Source organism: Perognathus longimembris, chromosome 2 (assembly GCF_023159225.1).
Source record: "Perognathus longimembris pacificus isolate PPM17 chromosome 2, ASM2315922v1, whole genome shotgun sequence".
NCBI classification, from domain to species: Eukaryota; Metazoa; Chordata; class Mammalia; order Rodentia; family Heteromyidae; genus Perognathus; species Perognathus longimembris.
This window is the reverse complement of record NC_063162.1, coordinates 63044269-63062258: the sequence shown is the minus strand read 5'-3', so window position 1 is coordinate 63062258 and position 17990 is coordinate 63044269. Positions and strand designations below refer to the sequence as shown.

At 40.0% G+C, this 17990-nt stretch overlaps 1 protein-coding gene across 3 annotated transcripts in view; it reads right to left on the bottom strand.

The window, feature by feature from the left end:
* Positions 1 to 2210: 2210 nt before the first annotated feature.
* Positions 2211 to 17990, bottom strand: part of Parg (poly(ADP-ribose) glycohydrolase) — a 120548-nt gene continuing 104768 nt past the window's right edge. For all 3 annotated transcript variants that reach the window (XM_048339291.1, XM_048339293.1, XM_048339292.1), the window contains 2 exons: positions 4556 to 4684; positions 2211 to 3206 (listed from right to left, as the gene is read on the bottom strand). In XM_048339291.1, coding sequence (XP_048195248.1) covers positions 3052 to 3206; positions 4556 to 4684 — 284 coding nt within the window. In that variant the 3' untranslated portion in view covers positions 2211 to 3051. The remainder of the gene's footprint in view (positions 3207 to 4555; positions 4685 to 17990) is intronic.

Below are 17990 nucleotides of genomic sequence, written 5' to 3'. Positions count from 1 at the left end.
TATGATCAGCAAAGAGCCACGAATATGCAGTCATAGTGGTTAGACAATGGGGAAGTAAACAGGTGAGAATCTATACAGCTCCCTTCCTCATTGTTGAAGAGGGCAAGAATGTGACTCAACTAGTGTGTGTGTGTTTTCTAGTGCTAGGACTTGAACTCTGGACCAGGGCACTGTCCCCTTAGGTTTCTAGCTCCAGGCTGGTGCTCTACCACTGGAGCCACACTTCTACTTCTGGCTTTTGGCAGGTTAGTTGGAAAAAAAAAAAAGAGTCTCACACACTTTCCTGCCTGGGCTGGCTTCAAATCACATCAGCCCCCAGAGTCCAAATCAGCTAGGATTCTAGGTGTGTGCCACTCTGGTAGATGGGACACTCAACTCTAGCTTCAACTAAGTTTTTGCTCCAGGAATATTCTGGAAAGGGACAGCTTAGCCAGACAGCTTTCAGAGCACAATGTGCCAGAGTAAACATGTGAAACAGCAATCACAGGGCTGGGCCACAGTTCCTTTCAGCCTCCCTTTACATATCAGCTAGGGAAGACACTGTAGCTAGTAAGAATAGATAATTCTTTCAGAGGCCAATGGATTCAAGCCACTGAAAATAAATTACTCTGGATGAAGAATGAGTTAAGAATATAATACCTAAAATCCTAGGTATTCTGGAGGCTCGGATCTGAGAATTGCATTTGAAGCCAGCCAGGGTGGAAAAGGCCATGAGAATCTTATCTCCAATTAACTACCCCAAAAGCCAGAAGTAGAGCTCTGACTCAAGAAAAAAAAGCTCAGGGACAGTGCCCAAGACCTGAGTTCAAACCCCCCCCCCCACAAATCTGAAATCCAAAATGTTTCAAATACCAAGACTTTTGGGCACCATTATAACTCCACAAGTGGCAAATTCTACATCTGAACTAGTTATGTGTCCCACTCAAAATGCAGATGTACTGGAAATATTTCATAAAATGACATTCAGGTGATGTGGTTAAGGTGCATATAACATAAATGTTTTGTATTTAGACTTGGGTCTCATCCCTAAGTTGTAAGGTTCGCCACATGGTTCTGGCAGAAAAGAGTTGGGGGGTGGGGGCAGAGAGCGCATTACCAGCTTGCATGAGATGGAGGAACAGTTAGCCAAAATCCAAAACAGGATTTTCTATCAAAACTACAAAGACATTACAAACCCCAAAACTCTCATGCTGGACTGCACTTAAGCCCTAACCCCCACACCCCTTGCCCCTCGTGTCTCTGACTTATTTGGTGCTACTTGGTGATCCTCTTCAGTGATGATTAAATCCTGACCTGATTTATTGAGAGCTCTATTGTCTTCTTTCTTTTGTCTGTTTGCTCTTTCCTAATATATCAAGAACCAGCTCACACTGTTCAAGAAGCACTGTTAGCTTAATCTTGGGACTAGCTAAGAGGGAAAGAGTACACGGGTGGAACGAAGGAGGAAATGAAATATAACCATAAATGCTTAACTGAAACAGAGTTGAGATTCTAGTATCAATGGAAATGAAGCCAGACTCCTCTGAGTTTGGGACCTGGTTAAAAAAAACCTTAGTTAAATACAGTAAAGCACTTCATCAAAGATGAGGGACTGACTTCTTGGGCCAGATCCCATAGTCTATCCTGTTTGTTTCTCCTGCCAGTGAGGTTAACAAGTTCAGACCAAACAACTTAAGCTCCTTGTCAAGAAGATTTGACCTTCATGATTAAAGTCTAGAAATTAGCACAGGATTAGCTTTGGCTTTTAGTTTAACTGCCTCCCAAAGACATGATTATTTTGTTGCTAGTTTTGTTGTTGTTGTTTGTGGGGCTTGAGCTCGGGGCCTGGGCACTGTTCCTGAGCTCTTTTGCTCAAGGCTAGTGCTCTACTACTTTGAGCCACAGGGCCACTTCCGGGTTTTCTCGTGGCTAATAGGAGTCTCACAAACATTCCTGACTAGGCTGGCTTTGATCCACAATCCTCAGATTTTAGCTTCAGATCTTAGCTAGGATTACAGGCATGAGCCATCAGCACCTGGCTGTTGCCAGTTTTAAATGTACAAAAATGTGAATAATAGATTTTAAACTGAGCCTCCATTGGGCCTAACCCTAACCATTCCTCACTTCCACTCAGCTGTCCCTAGATTTTGTGTTCCCATGCAGATACACACTTATATATGTGTATGTATGTACATATGTATGTATGTATATAAAATACAAATGATGTGGGGGGTTCTGACAAATGATTTATTAATGAAAACATCAATTAGATAACTTCTGAGTAGTGCAGAAACTTCAATATGTACAAATCAGCATGAAGTTTCCAGTTGCCAAACTTTGGTTATAGAAATATGCCTCAAGCACCACAGTACAACATTGATCCTAATTTAAAAAGAAGGAAATTTCAAGAAAACAACAATGAAAATGAACCCTCAATTCTCTTAAATCTATTTTCTTTATAGCATACAAGAAAAACTCTTTTTGTCCTCCATTTTCTTTTATCTCGGTCAATTTCCAAAACAGTACCAATAAAAATGGACAAAGTTGATGATTCAAGGGAACTAGTTCTGAAACTTATTGTTTTAAATAGGTGACAGTTTTAACCTAGGATATTTTTGTTATGTAACATGGTTAATTTTCAAAATTCAAAAATTGCAAGCCTACCAAAAGTTGGGGGTGAAAGGCCCACAGGGAGAAAGGCCCCAGTACAGAGATTGCTAGATTTCTTTCCAGGCTCATTTGTGTCCACTAGCTGCAGAAGCAATTGGCATTGTACACAGACAGGAAAAGATGCCGTAGCTGAGCACAACCTTCCATGAGGTTTCACAAGACCTTAATCAAATCAAAGAATGAAGAGCGAAACACAAGAAAATGGAAAGAAAACATATGTAAACCCAGGTAGATCAGGATGGTGGGAGCATATGACAATTGCATGTGTGCAGAGAGACCAGACCCTTGATTACAAATGTGGATTATATACAGGCTAGTCTCCACTGGAGTCAGCTCACGGGACACTGGACAACTCCAGCAGGACATCTGGAAGAAGTGAAGGCTGTTCTATTTATTAGCACATCATGTTCCTGTCCTTTGTCCAGGCTGGTCAGCCGTCTCCTCAGGTGACTCAGCAGCATGGTATATGAATGGATAGAGCTTGGTGTCTGGTCCTGGAGTGGAACAGTTCCTGCATTCTTCGCTGTAATACCGTAACAACAGCTTATACACTTCTCCTAGAGGGTAAAAGGCCAGAATTATTTCAGTTAAGATCTGATGTTAAGATGAAAAAACTTCATAAAGGCTACGAAGTTTTGCCTTACTTGAAACAGCACAGGCTTAGATTTAGCTTTTGAAGATGTAGTATGTCTGGGAGGCCTTCCTGACAAAAACATTTGAGGAACACTTTAAAAAAACTACTTAGGTCACGATCACTGCAGGTTACATGGGGGGAATATGGTCTATGAATCCCCGCCAGAGTCCTCTCCCTCAGATAAGCACACTCCACCTGTCACAGCAAATAGGCCTCAAGCTTGAACCTGCCTTTCTATGATGTGTCCTCTATCTGTTCTTTTTTTGTGAAACAGGTGCTCTGCTGAACTATACTAAACTCTATAGTCCCCATTTTAGTTCTCTATACAAGAAAGAAAAAACGGATATTTACCATAGCTCTTTAAACCTATTCTTTTATTTTTCTTCCCCTGGGTGCCATTCTTGAAATCAGGGCCTGGGCACTGTCCCTGAGTTGTTATGCTCAAGGCCAGCACTACCAGTTAAGCCACAGCTTCAGTTCTGGCTTCTTTTATGGTTAATTGAAGGCAAGTGTCTCATGGACTTTCTTGCCCAGGCTGGCTTCATTCTGTGATCCTCAGATCTCAGCCCCCTGAGGAACTATGATTACAGATGTGAGCCACTGGCGCTAAGTTTTCTTCTTCTTTTGTAAAGATAGTGTCTCACTACGTTGCCCAGGTTAATCAGAACACGACAATACTGTGGGCTGGGAATATGGCCTAGTGGTAGTATGTTTGCGTTGCATACATGAAGCCCTGGGTTTGATTCCTTAGTACCACATATAAATAGAAAAAGCCAGGGGCTAGGAATGTGGCCTAGTGGTAGAGTGCTTGCCTAGCATGCATGAAGCCCTGGGTTCGATTCCGCAGCAACACTTATATAGAAAAAGCTAGAAGTGGTGCTGTGGCTCAAGTGGTGGAATGCTAGCCTTGAGCAAAAAGAAGCCAGAGACAATGCTTAGGCTCTGAGTCCAAGCCCCAGGGATGGCAAAAAAGAAAAGAAAAAATGACAATACTCTTGCCTCAGACTTCCAAGGAGCTGGAATTACAGGAATGCACCCTAGTGCCTGGCTAGACCATACTTTTTAATAAGCTGACTTATTCAACAGCATGGATGAAATTCTGCCAGAAAAGCAGACTGTACAGACACTTCCCCTGAGAGCTTTGTCCTCCCCATTGCAAGGTATGTATTTGTTTCTTCTTACCTACTGTGATCCATCCAGATTGAGCAAGTATTCCTCCTAAATGCTATACAATCAATCTACATACCAATGTTGAGACCATCTCCCACTTACCAACAGTCAGTTTCCTCTCAGTAAGAAAAGTGTGTATGCTGTAAATGTCTCTCATCAATTCTGAGTCACCAAAGGTGAAATAAACCACATCTCGTTCAGCTGCAGCGGCTGCCAGTATCTGTATTAAGGCTGTAAACAGAGAAGACGCAGAGCTTTGTTATGAGATTTCCTACCCTGTTCCCTTTAGCTCTTTCAGCCAGCTAAGTTGTAGCTGGTGTGCTACAGCTTCATCTTGGATTGAAAATTGATAGACCTAACATACTATTGGACAAGGTAGACACAAGACGAGCATAAACCAGCCAGTTGTGTGACTCTTCAAGTAGGCTGCTGAGAATATCGTTAGACTACACAATTCCTCTGCAGGTGCCATTTCTGGACCACACAAAAAAGGAAAGTATATTTTAAGCAGCAAACCAAGCTTCTAAATGGCATTTGCATTCACTGCTATTACGCTAGATTAACTAATCTTGATTTAATAACTTTGTCTTATTACACAGTCACTAGTCTTTTGCATCAAAGACACATTTAAGTAGGTCCTAAAACTCCCAGTAACCTCAAAGCAAAATTCCCAACCCTGCCACACTGGGTGAATGCTACTGAAGATGCTGGTTAACTCTGGTATACTAAAAGAGCTGGTGTCTATCTATACATCAAAGCTAATATCACTGCACTGTGTTTCCACAAATTAAGCTCCTTTACAGTCTTAACTGTGATTGGTAGAAATAATTATTTTGAAATTAAATTTTTATTTTTTATTGTTATTATAAAGGTGATGTATAGAGGGGTTATAGCTACGTAAGTATGGTAATGAGTACATTTCTTTTTGGACAATGCTACTCAAAATTATTTTGAACAATAAAAAAACTGAACATACTACAGTAAACGTTCTTTTGCTATTACATGTATTTTATATTAAAAGAGAAAATGGAAATAAAATCAAAGTGTAAAAGATCCTCTTTTATAGTTATGATTTTTGACAGCATTCCAGAGAACATTTTACATATTCATGAAATAAGGTTAACAATATGAAGGAGAGTTATATAGAATTAAGAGCATAATTACAATAAGCCTAATTTTAGTTCAAATGAATATTGCAATGAAAGTGAAGGAAAAGGAAAAAGAAAAAGAGGGAAATAAATAATCCAAGCAGTATTTGATGATCCTCAGGGCTTAAGCAAGGGGGAAAAGTATGCAAAGTAGTTTCAATTTTTTCACTAGGCTAGCTTACTATCATTGTATAGGTAAACCTAGTTTTTTTTTTTTTTTGCCAATTATGGGGCTTGAACTCAGGGTCTGAGCACTGTCCTGGCTTCCTTTTGCTCAAGGCTAACACTCTACCACTTAAATAGCACCACTTCCGGTTTTTTCTGTTTATGTGATGCTGAGGAATCAAACCTACGGCTTCAGGCATGCTAGGCAAGCACTCTACCGCTAAGCCACATTCTGGCCCCTGAACCTAGTTTTAATGTACTGGAGGACCAAGCAAAAGAATAAATGTGTTGCTCTTCCTGGGAGCTGAAGCTCTCACTAAAGAAAAAAGAATGCAGAAAGAGAGAGAAGCCAAAAAGAACTCTGAAGATGGGCTGGAGAAGGCGGCACTGGTGCATGGAATCATGATGTCAAAATTACATAAGTGTGTATGTGTGAATAAGGATCAACATATATCTATTTTCCAGCACTAGTTGCTGAACAGGGCAGAAAGCAGGCATTCTTGTAGCAACAAGAACACTTAAAGCCCAGATCTTGGCTCTAATACTACTTCTCATACAAGAAACTGGATTGTTCAAAGAAATGCCTGGTTCCATGGCTGGGACAAGAAAGGCACAAGATGAGCCATCATTATAATGGAAGGTGAAACAGTATTAATACAACACTGGGAGTTTATCACAAGGAATTGGAAGTCATTCTGAAGGAGTTCTCATCACCTAAATCTGAACAAATTAAGCACCAAAATAGTAAATATGCTAATGAATTAATTACAAACCACAGAAAAAATACGGTAGGAAAGAGAGCTCTTGTCCACAAGGGAAAGCCTGAGATGAACTGGAAAGCTTTTCTAGAGCACTGGAGTAGGAATAGCCTCACTCTCTGCGAGACCACCTCTATACAGATCAGGGCAAGGCACAGTGGTTCATGCCTGTAATGTCAACTACTTGGAGGAGAATGGGAAGAATGACTCAAGGCCAGCCTGGGCAAAAACTCAGTAAGAACCCATGTCAACAAAATCAACCTGAGATAGTGGTTTAGACCTATAATCCCAGGAATGCAGGAGGCATAGGTGGGAAGACAAAGGTCTATGGCTGGCCTGGGTAAAACCTCAAGACTCTATTGTAAAATAAAGCAACAAAGCAGAAAGAGCTGAAAATATGGCTCAAGTGGTACAGTATTTGTTTTGTTATGTACAAGTTGCTGAGTTAGTGCCACCAGCATCACCACAAAAAAAGAATGTAGAGAGAAAGAGGCAGAGGAACCAACCACCACACTGAAGAGAGCAATACTTCCCTTGATTCATGCTGCACCAGACAAAAATCATTCATTTCTCCTGGATTTTGCTTTAGTGTGTATTTTTAATATTATTTTTGTTTTTGCCCAGTCCTGGGACTTGGAATCAGGGCCTGAGCACTGTCCCTGGCTTCTCTTGCTCAAGGCTAGCACGCTGCCACTTGAGCTACAGCGCCATTTCTGGCATTTTCTGTTTATGTGGTGCTGAGGAATCGAACCCAGGGCTTCATGTATGCTAGGCAAGCACTCTACCACTAGGCCATATTCCCAGCCCTTTAAGATTGTTTTTACAAGGAAGAAAACTACCTCAGTAACTACACAGTGGAGAGACTGGGCAGCACACTGGGCAGCATCTTTACTGGTGGTCAAAATGAAGATAGCCAATGGTGTCTGATGCCATCAAACATCTACAGATGGTACCACCAGGTAGACAGTTTCACAGATGGCACCACCAAGGTAGATGGTATCACTAAGAATGTGTTCTGACTGGGCAGAACATCAATCTTATCTCAAGGAAGCAGTAGACAAACGCAAAGAAATCTACTTTCTTCAACACATCAAGTAATTAAAGACAAAGGCTGTGGTAATACTCCAAATTCAAAGGTTCAGAGGTTAAATGACAGAACAAGTAAATGCTGGATCTGACTCCAGACCTTGTGCTGAGGGAAAAATGAAGCAGAGCTCTATTAGGTCATCTGACATAAAAAGAATTAAGAGTAGATAAAATACTAACACATATTTGTGAATTTAACAATTATGATTTTTTTTAAATAAAAGAATCCTTTCTCTTAGGAACTATGCATTGATACATTTAGCAAAGAGCACATAATTCAGGAGAAAACTGTGTGTGTGTGTGTGTGTGTATGTGAATTGTATTATTTTTAGTTTTGGAAAATTCTAAATTATATTTGGATAACTTAGTTATGTAGCAAAGAAAAAATCTTTTAGCTACTAAAATTTGGTAAAGTTGAGGGGCTGGGAATATGGCCTAGTGGCAAGAGTGCTTGCCTCCTACACATGAAGCTCTCGGTTCGATTCCCCAGCAACACATATATGGAAAACGGCCAGCAGGGGCGCTGTGGCTCAGGTGGCAGAGTGCTAGCCTTGAGCAGGAAGAAGCCAGGGAAGGTGCTCAGGCGCTGAGTCTAAGGACTGGCCAAAAAAAAAAAAAAAAATTGGTATAGTTGAATACTCCTCAAATGTGGAAATCAATCTATGGTACTATAATAGATGTGGGATTCTAAAATATCAAAGTATGTTCTAATTTCCAAACTAATATTTATGGAGCACCCTCAACCTGGGAGGTGCTATGACTATGCCTCATTAATCTCAGAATGTTGAAAGTAATTAGTTTCAAAATAAAGGTTTTTAATTAAAACTGCTCAACCAACGTATGCATATATTAAAACTTTAGTACATTCAATTTTAAAAGGTCCCACTTAGCCTACACTACATATAAAAATGGAAACTAATGAATCATCATCTTTACCTTCCAGGAGATAACTGCTTTATCTTTCAGTAAGATGAAAATTTGGCTTTGTTTCCTACTAAAAATACTTAGGATTAGCCAGGTGCAGGTGGCTCACACCTGTAATCCAAGCTACTCAGGAGGCTGAGATCTGAGGATCACAGTTCGAAGCCAGCCTGGGCAGGAAAGTCTGGGAGACTCTTATCTCCAATTAATCACAGAAAAAGCCGGAAGTGGCACTGTGGCTCAAGTGGTAGAATGCTAGCCTTGAGAAAAAGAAGTCCAGGGATAGCACCCGGGCCCAGAGTTCAATCCCTATGACCAGGGGGGGAAAAAAGTTAAGAGCCAAAAGAAAAGTCCTTTTGGTTCTATTTCCAATTGTCTAGAGTACTAGTCATTTGCCATTTATAAGAATAAAGTGGTAATAAAAACATTTAAAATTTGTTTCCAAATAGAATTTATTTTTAACACCTCACAGGCCATTGTGACACAGTGAACAAGCTCTTGAAGTTAGCTTTACCTAACTACCAACTACTAAGCAGAAACTGGATTCTAGCATGAGTGAGGAAGAAGTCAATTCACATGACTCCTCATCTCTCCTTTTCTTTTCTCTTCTTTGCAGTGCTACACTGAGCCCACACATGACATTTGTGATGTCACCTAGGTTTCTGTTCCAGTCACACCATTCCAAAGCAGTTTAGATGAGCTAGGACCAGGAGGCAGGAGACCCAAGGTTAGTCCTCAGTCTTTGCTATCTCTTTTTAGCTAGTCACTTCCACTTAACTCTCTTGGCCCCAATTTTCTCAGCTATACAATGAGGGAGTTGAACACATAATTCCTGAAGACTCCTTCAGAGATGAGGATTCCATAGTCACTATTAGAATTTTTTCCGATTTAGATGTTCAACTATAAATACCCAAATTAAATTTCCAAGAAGACAAATTAATCCTGATACTACATACCGCAGCAATTTCTGATAAAGGATAATTTTAAACAGCAGTCTACAGATCTCACTGTTTGTGATGCTCCAAGATCTTTGCAAATCTAGTGAATTATGCCTTATGATTTCAGTGAACACTCGTACCAAGTTAAATGGGTATAAATGACAAATCTAATGAGTTATGTGGATGAATTCCAAGTGTGATAAAAAGCATCAAATCTAACCTCGAGCACAAATAGGTGCCAAAATAATCACTTAAATTAATCTGCAGGGATCTTGGTTTTAATTTTCTTTTTGGCAGCAATTTTAAGCTATGAGGAAAATACAAATAAATATGAATAATATGAGAAAAACAATTTTCAGGGTCCTGTTGCAACTAAACCAAGTAAAAAATTGTATAAAGTGGTAGCTACTCATACCACATGTGAGGTATAAACCCATGTGATGTTAGTAATACATGATAACACTGAGCACTTAAAGCACTATGATCACAGTTCTAAGCTTCATAAGCACCAACTCATGATTTACAAGACTGAGGGAAACAGAGCAAAGTGATTATTATCTCCACTTTGAGAATAAAGAAATTTGGCATCAAAGGGCAAATTAACTTGTCTAAGGTCACCTAGCCAGTGTGCAGAGTTGAGATTTGAACCCTGGCAATTCATCTCAAGGTCAAATGATCTTACCCATTCTGCTTCTGGACTGTGCCAAGTCATTCCTACAAAGACAATCCTACTATTCTCTCTGAAGTGGCAGCTCCCATATCTAAACCTAGATTCAATATGGATTAAAATAACAAAAACACAGACACTAGTCTCAATCCTGGTTTGAATTCTGCTACTGGCATTTACTATCTGTGATTTTAGGCTGATTATCTTCCTCTCTTTTAGTTATGTCATTTATGAGGAAAATAGAGCTTTTGTTATAGGTTGCGTGTGCTCATATAGGTAAAGAATGTCCTTAGTATATTCTCTGATCATAGAATGTACCCAAACATGTAATGACAATATAATGAACACAGTGGTTTTTAAGGAAGGCAGGGCCAATTTGGGACAGCCAATTCAGACACTGGCTGTATCTCTTTGGACAGACTCATTAGCCTGTCTACCAATCTTGGCTTCCCTTTCTTACAAATAGGATTGCAAAACCAAATGGTAACAATACAAAAAGAAAATTCAGTGATTCTTACAGCTGATCATCACCAACTTCAGCTTTCCCAAGCCACTTCTTTTCCAGATCCATTAACTCGGTATGCTCTTTGAAAACAAATATTCCAGACATCCCTGACAAGACCACAACCTCAGTAAACATGGGGACACAAAGAAGGCAGTACAGAAATGTTAAGGAGACTCTTACTCAGGGAAGGCTGGGAGAGGGATGAAAATGTGATCTTTTCAGGAAGAAGGATGCAAAGTCCTGATACCTATGGCAGATGGGGCCAGGGAAGGAGGCTGTTGCACAGTTCTAACCTGTGCCCCACTTCCATACCCATAATTCCAATGAACCCCCAAGTGACAAGGCCAATCATAGCATGGCAGGCAATGATTCCCTGGCACTACCCAAATTTCAGACCTTCCAAGATTAATGGTTTGTCTAGTTTAGCCATCTTGATTCTAGGATAGCAAAGTAATTAGTTATATTGCATTTAAATGGACATAAGGTCAGAAAGAAAATGAATTTGTACTATATTTTTATACCATGGAAATAGACTCTTCTCTGTTTCATTTAGGATTTATCTAATGTCTACTGACCTTGTAGTTATGATAATTTGGTTCCAGGGATGGGGAAGTATCCCAAATCAGTCTGGGTAGATTATTTCCATGAGCTTTTAAACTAAGGTGCCATACTCCTTTAGTCCTGTGCCAATCTGGTGCAGTGCTACAAGCCTGTGCCTATTTGATTTGATCCTGCCATACACAGAGACAAGCTGATGGAGACAAGAGAATGTAGAGAGAAGCAGGCAGAGGAACCAACACCACACTAAAGGAAGGGAATACTTCCCCTGATCTATCTGTCATCTCTGAGGCCAACTCCATGCGGCCTTTCTCAGTCAGGCTGATAATTCCCTTCCAGGCAAAAGGGAACGTATAAAGCTACAGTAGTGTTTTCATCTTAAATCCTGTGTGTGCCTGTATTAATGGAGATGAACCTCATTGCCATGTGGGTGCTACATGCTCAACAAGTGCTCTATATACCACTGAGCTACATCCCTAGCCCTGGAAAGCATCTTAATACCCAACATTTGTGCAGGGTAGTTAACAATGGAGTCGAGGCCCAGATGAGCAAAAAAAAACCTAGAATACACAAAGCTCCAGATTAATGAAAGACACGTAGAAACTCTTGAACAGATTTGTTAAACAGAAATGTGTTGAGCATATTTTATTTGCAGGTCCCTTTTAAGAACTGAGCATAGGAAGGAAAAAGGGATATAAAATAGAATGCACAGGACACAATACCAAGATATCCTTGAACTATAATAAACTAGCGATGATATAATCTCTTACAATTTAGATAACATCCTATGGAGATAGAAAAATGGAGAAGGAAATGCAGAGATGAAACACAAGAAGAAATCCTCATGAAGTGAAAAGATGAAATCAGAAGGAGGTCTCATCTATAGGTAGAAAATTTTACAAGAATGGAATAGGGGCTGGGAATATGGCCTAGTGGCAAGAGTACTCGCCTCATATACATGAAGCCCTGGGTTCAATTCCTCAGCACTACAATACAGAAAATGCCAGAAGTGGCGCTGTGGCTCAAATTGGCAGAGTGCTAGCCTTGAGCCAAAAGAAGCCAGGGACAGTGCTCAGGCACTGAGTTCAAGTCCCAGAACTGGCAAAAAAAAAGAGAAACAAACAAAAGGGCAGAGGAAGAATGGAGTAACAGCGAAGCCTTTCAAAAAAAAAATTTAAGTATCAACCTGGCTGTAATTATTGACTGTATTTAAATCAGAGAAACTAAAAAAAAAAAAAAAAGCCAGAAATATCATCTACATCCTTACAGTGCAGTAATAAGTCAGAGAACAATTTATTTATTTTTAAAAAACATTCACATCCTGAGCACTTCCTTTATTTGGTATACAGTTGAGGCAGGAGGCCACGTTACAATATCCTCTTAGATGTGATACAGAGAAACAGGAAAAAAGTTTCTTCTACTTTACCAATGAGTTAAAGTGAAACAAATCTACAAGATTACAAAGTACAATTAAGCTCACCCTTTGAAAGAACCTAGGAAAAACAAAGTGGCCACATACAAAGGAGGAAGATTAAATCAGTTAAAACAATTTTGTGTGTGAGCATGTACGCACACAAGTGCTGGTCCAGGGCACTGTCACTGAGCTTTTCTTACTCAAGGCTAGTGCTCTAGCACTTGAGCCACAACTCTACTTCTGGCCTTTGGGTAGTTAATTTGAAAAAAGTGTCTAACAAACTTTCCTGCTCAGGCTAGCTTCACACCTCCATCCTCAGACCTCTGCCTTCTGAATAGCTAGGATCTACAGGTATAAAGCCACCGGTGCCCAGCAAAACTAACACAATTTTAAAATGCAAATGCAAAAAGGGGAGTCACTTTGGGATACTAATGTTCCTTGATTTACAGTGGGGTTATAAGCCCATGGTTAGGTGAAAATATGGAAAGTGTTACGTGCATTGAATCATTTAACTTATTCAGCATAACACATTGCCCTTCCATAGGGATTGTAGGGCTATTAGTAGCAGATGCCCAGTATTATTTGATCTTGGGGGGGGGGATGAAAGTTCCATATTACAAGTATGGTTTCTACTGAGTATATACAACTTTTTTTCTGCTGGTCCTGGGGCTTGAATTCAGGGCCTGGGCGCTGTTCCTGAACTTCTTTGCTCAAGGCTAGTGCTCCACCACCAGGGGCCACACCCCTCTCTGGCTTTTTGCTAGTTTCTTGGAGATAAAAGTCTCACTATCTTTCCTGCCCCAGCTGGTATCAAATGGTGATCTTTAGATCTTTAGATCTTTAGGTGTGAGCCAGCAGCGTCTGGCTAAGTGTGTACTGCTTCTTCACCATCATGAAGAACTGCTGCAATCCAGTAAGCCCCTATCTAAAGATATTTCAAATTCAAAAGCACTTTACCATGTCCCTTAGAGTGCTCAGAAAGACTGAGAGCCTCAAGGGTGACACAAAAGTACAAGAGGCCACGGTCAAAAACAATCTACCAATTCAATGCCATAGCAATCAGAATTCCAATGTCATCACTCACAGAATTAGAACAAAGTTCAAAGAAGACCCTGAATAGCAAAAGTAATTTGAAGTAAAAAAGAGCACTGCTGGAGGTACCTTAATAAGAGCTTCAACATAGTAACAAAACCAGCACAAAAATAGACCTGAAGACCAATGATACAATATCGAAGAACTAGAAACAAAACCACAGCTACAGCTAACTTATGTTTACAAAGGAGTAAAAACATACACTGGAGAAAAGACAGTATCTTCAATAAATGGGCAAATTGAGCATCTATCTGCAGGAGATAAGAGACTGGGCCACTCCCATGCATCCTGTGTAAAAATCAGCTCAATCACCGGAGTGACAGCTCAGCCACTTGAACAACAGTTCTACTTCTGCCTTTCTGCTGGTTAATTGAAGAAGAATCTCTCAGAGTTGTCTGCCTAAGCTGGTTTTGAACCTTGATCCATAGATCTTAGTCTGAGAAGCTAGAGTAGGTTTCTACATGCTGGTGGCTTACAGATATTCTTTAAAAACAAAAAAGAATCACAATTTAAGTAACCAATCCTCTACTGAAAGACATTGTAACTGCCTGTAGTATTTTGATCATCCAAGCAAATGAGAGGAGGGAATTGTCCAGGAGTAATTCCAAAGTTTAAAATCTCAGCAACTGAGAAAATGAATCATACAACTGAAATCTTTGACTACTATACATGATAGCTACCTTGGAGCAAGCAAGCTTCCTGTCTTTTAAGCCACAAAGAGAAGCACAGAAATGAACACATTTATAAAGCTTTCCACACTATTCAGTGTGGAAAGCCTGGCACAAATAGCCAGGCTTACAGCAGACCTGGTTTTTGGATTGATGACATGAATCCAGCCATTCATTTTACTTAAGAGAAAAACAGGAGGGGGGAAAAAAGAAGCATCTGTCAGAAGATCAATAAGCCCAGAGTGAAAAAAAGGTTTCCTTAAATAAATTCAGGATGATAACGAATTTCATAAAACTTCTACTTTTACAGGCTTAAAAAAATACTGAAAAAACACACAATTTTTGTTTTTCAATCTGAGGAAATTCTTTCAAATAAGGGGGCAGTGAAGGTTTTGCTTAAGACATTAACTTAATATAACAATACCCTCCCAAACTGGAAACTCGGTCTTCAAAATAGGTAGCTGAACAATTAGCATTCCTTAATGTACAAACAATTATTATCAGAGAATCATCAACTGTTCCTAAAGAAATTTATGGTTAGAAGGCATGATAAAGCAATTCACAAAACAAAAATGTTGATGATTGTTGAAAACAAGAAAACTTAAAAGATCAATAGATCTTGTCTTGGTGAGTTTGATGGAAGGATGGCATAAATTCAGTCTTCAGGGCAATTTGTAACATGTACCAAAATATAAAGGACACATACTCTTGAGCTATTATCTTACTTATAGAAACTTACTTTAAGAACAAACAGAACTGCATACTATATACTAGAGTACTGCTTACAATGGCAACAAACCTGAATAGAGCATCTGTGAAATAAAATATATGTATATATACATATATACAACGGAATACAATGTCATCAATAAAAATGTCGGCAGTAAATTCACATTTATCAAGTGTTGAGACTGTAGGGTTTTTTGTTTTTTCTTTTGGTTTTGTTTTGTTTTTGTGCTGGTCCTGAAATGTGAACTCAGGACACAGGGCCTAGGCACTGCCCCTGAACTTTTGTGCTCAAGGTTAGCACTCTATCATTTGAGCCACAATTCAACTTCTGCTTTTTTGTGATTAATGGAGTCTCACAGACTTTCCTGTTCAGGGTATCTTTGAACCACGATCCTCAGATCTCACCTCCCTGAGTAACCAGGATTACAGGTGTGAGCCTGCAATCTCTGGTGACACCTGAGACTGTAGGGTTTTTAAAAACAGGTTAGAACATGATCTTACTCATGTCAGATGACCACATATTTTTACAGACATATACAAAATTATGGCTACCAAAATGTTAACAGCGAATTATAGCAATTCGTACGTGTTTCATAGTAATTTTGTGAGTTTTCAAAAGAAACACTAAAGGTGTCTTTTTTATTGGGGGGGGGGGGAGGAGAGGTGCTAGGGCTTGAGCTCAGAGTCTGGGCATTATCCTTGAATGTTTTTGCTCAAGACTAACACTCTATTGTTGGAGTCATAGCTCCACTTCTGGCTTTTTGTGCTTAATTGGAGATAAGAGTCTCAGGGACTTTCCTGTCTGGGTATTCTGAGTATCTAGGATTACAGATGTGGACCACTGGTACCCAGGCCAAAGGTGTCAATTTATAAAAACAACAAGCCTTTTTACTGTTGGGAGGGTATAATGGCTTTATTATAATTGAATCATTCCATTTCTAACTAGTTTGATTATCAAGGGAAACACTCTTAAAAATAATTATTTATTTACTTATTTGGCCAGTCCTCGGGCTTGAACTCAGGGCCTGGCCACTGTCCCTGGCTTCTTTTTGCTCAAGGCTAGCACTCTGCCACTTGAGCCACGGGGCCACTTCTGGCTGTTTTCTATATATGTGGTGCTGGGGAATCGAACCAAGGGCTTCATGTATATGAGGCGAGCATTCTTACCACTAGGCCATATTCCCAGCCCCTTAAAAATAATTTAATTTAAAAAAATTTGTTGAGGGTGTGCTGGGGATTAAGGAGTTTGACAACTTAGAAGTTATTTTTAGTAGTGTCTGAATTTCATTTAAGACATTAACAGAATAGCAAATTATAAATGGTGTAAAATATAATATGAACAAAAAACCTGTTATAAATTACTGGTTTATCTTTATTTAGAATTGGTAAGATTCCTCTTTTCCTTTGTGAGAATAGGTCTACATTTCTTTGGCAGATGGGGCTAAACACTTAACAGTAAGTATTCAGAAGCCAAGGTTTGGCTGTAGCTGGCGAAAGCCCCTAACCACAACCCTTATCTTATGCCTGTCACCTGTCACCTGTCACCAGTGTTGCCTCTCTCCAATGAGGCCACTCAGTGGAGATTTAATCCTGTTTCATCATCCCAAAGCACATGGCTCTTTACTCCTTACTCTACCCTATTACCCAAGGTCTTCTTCTTCTTCTTTTTTTAAAGCAGTGTGAATTCTTTGCACGTGCCAGTCTGGCACTATACCACTTAAGCCATGTCTCCAGCCCTGCTTTTTGTTGGTTATTGAGAAATAGGAGTTAAGTAAACCTTTCTGCCTGGAGTGGCTTTGAGTTATAATCCTCCAGACTTTACCTATATTCTTTTTTATTTTTATTTTTTGCCAGTCCTGAGGCTTGGATTCAGGGTCTGGCTTCTTTTTGCTCAAGGCTAGCACTCTACCACCTGTGCCACAGCGCCACTTCTGGCTTTTCCTGTTTATATGGTGCTGAGAAATTGAACCCAGGGCTTCGTGCATGCTAGGCAAGCACTTTATCGATAAGCCACATTCCCAGCCCCTCCTGTACTCTTATTATAACTTTAATAATTGCTTTATAATGAAGAATATGGTCTTTGTCTCCTGGTAGGAGCCTCAAAACTCTTGGAATAGGCTGTGCATGGGTATATGGCTCACATCTGTATTCCTAGTTACTCAGAAGGCTGAGATCTGAGGATCGTGGTTTGAAGCCAGCCCAGGCAGTAAAGTCCATGAGGCTCTCATCTCCAAATAACACAAACAAACAAATAAGGCTGGAAGTGGAGTTGTGGCTCAAATAGAGTGCTAGCTTAGATCAAAAAGGCTCAGGGACAGCATCCAAGCCCCGAGTTCAAGCCTCAGGACCCACAGAAAAAGAAAACGAAACAAAGACCCTGGTACTATCTTTTTTTTTTTTTCTTTTTTGCTAACTAAGGCTGTTCAGAGTCCACCTTCCAGGGAGACTGTTTCCATTATGTGACCACTGATTTGATCAAGCACACCCAGGTAATGAGACCCAAGTAAAAATTGGGCACCACAGTAGGCAGAACTCACTTGTTGATGTATATGGAAACAGACGAGTGGGATTATCAACACTCTGCACTCCCACCCATATCTCACCCTATGTTTATCTTTATGTGATCTGAAATATAGAACTTGGAGGTACAATGGTTCACTTCAGTCAGTTTCAAACCGAAGGGGTCATGGGAGCCTCTCAGATTGGCCAACTGGCCAGAAATGCAGGTGACCTAGGGATGTCCAAGCCTTTTGGCTGCAGCTTGAAATGGAGGCAGTTGTACAGAGAATTTATCTGGCAACCTGTAGGCTCTGCATTCACTTACTCTGGGTAGTTGGTGTCAAAATTATTACTGTCTTATACCCAGTTTGTGTTGAGCCAGTACAGAT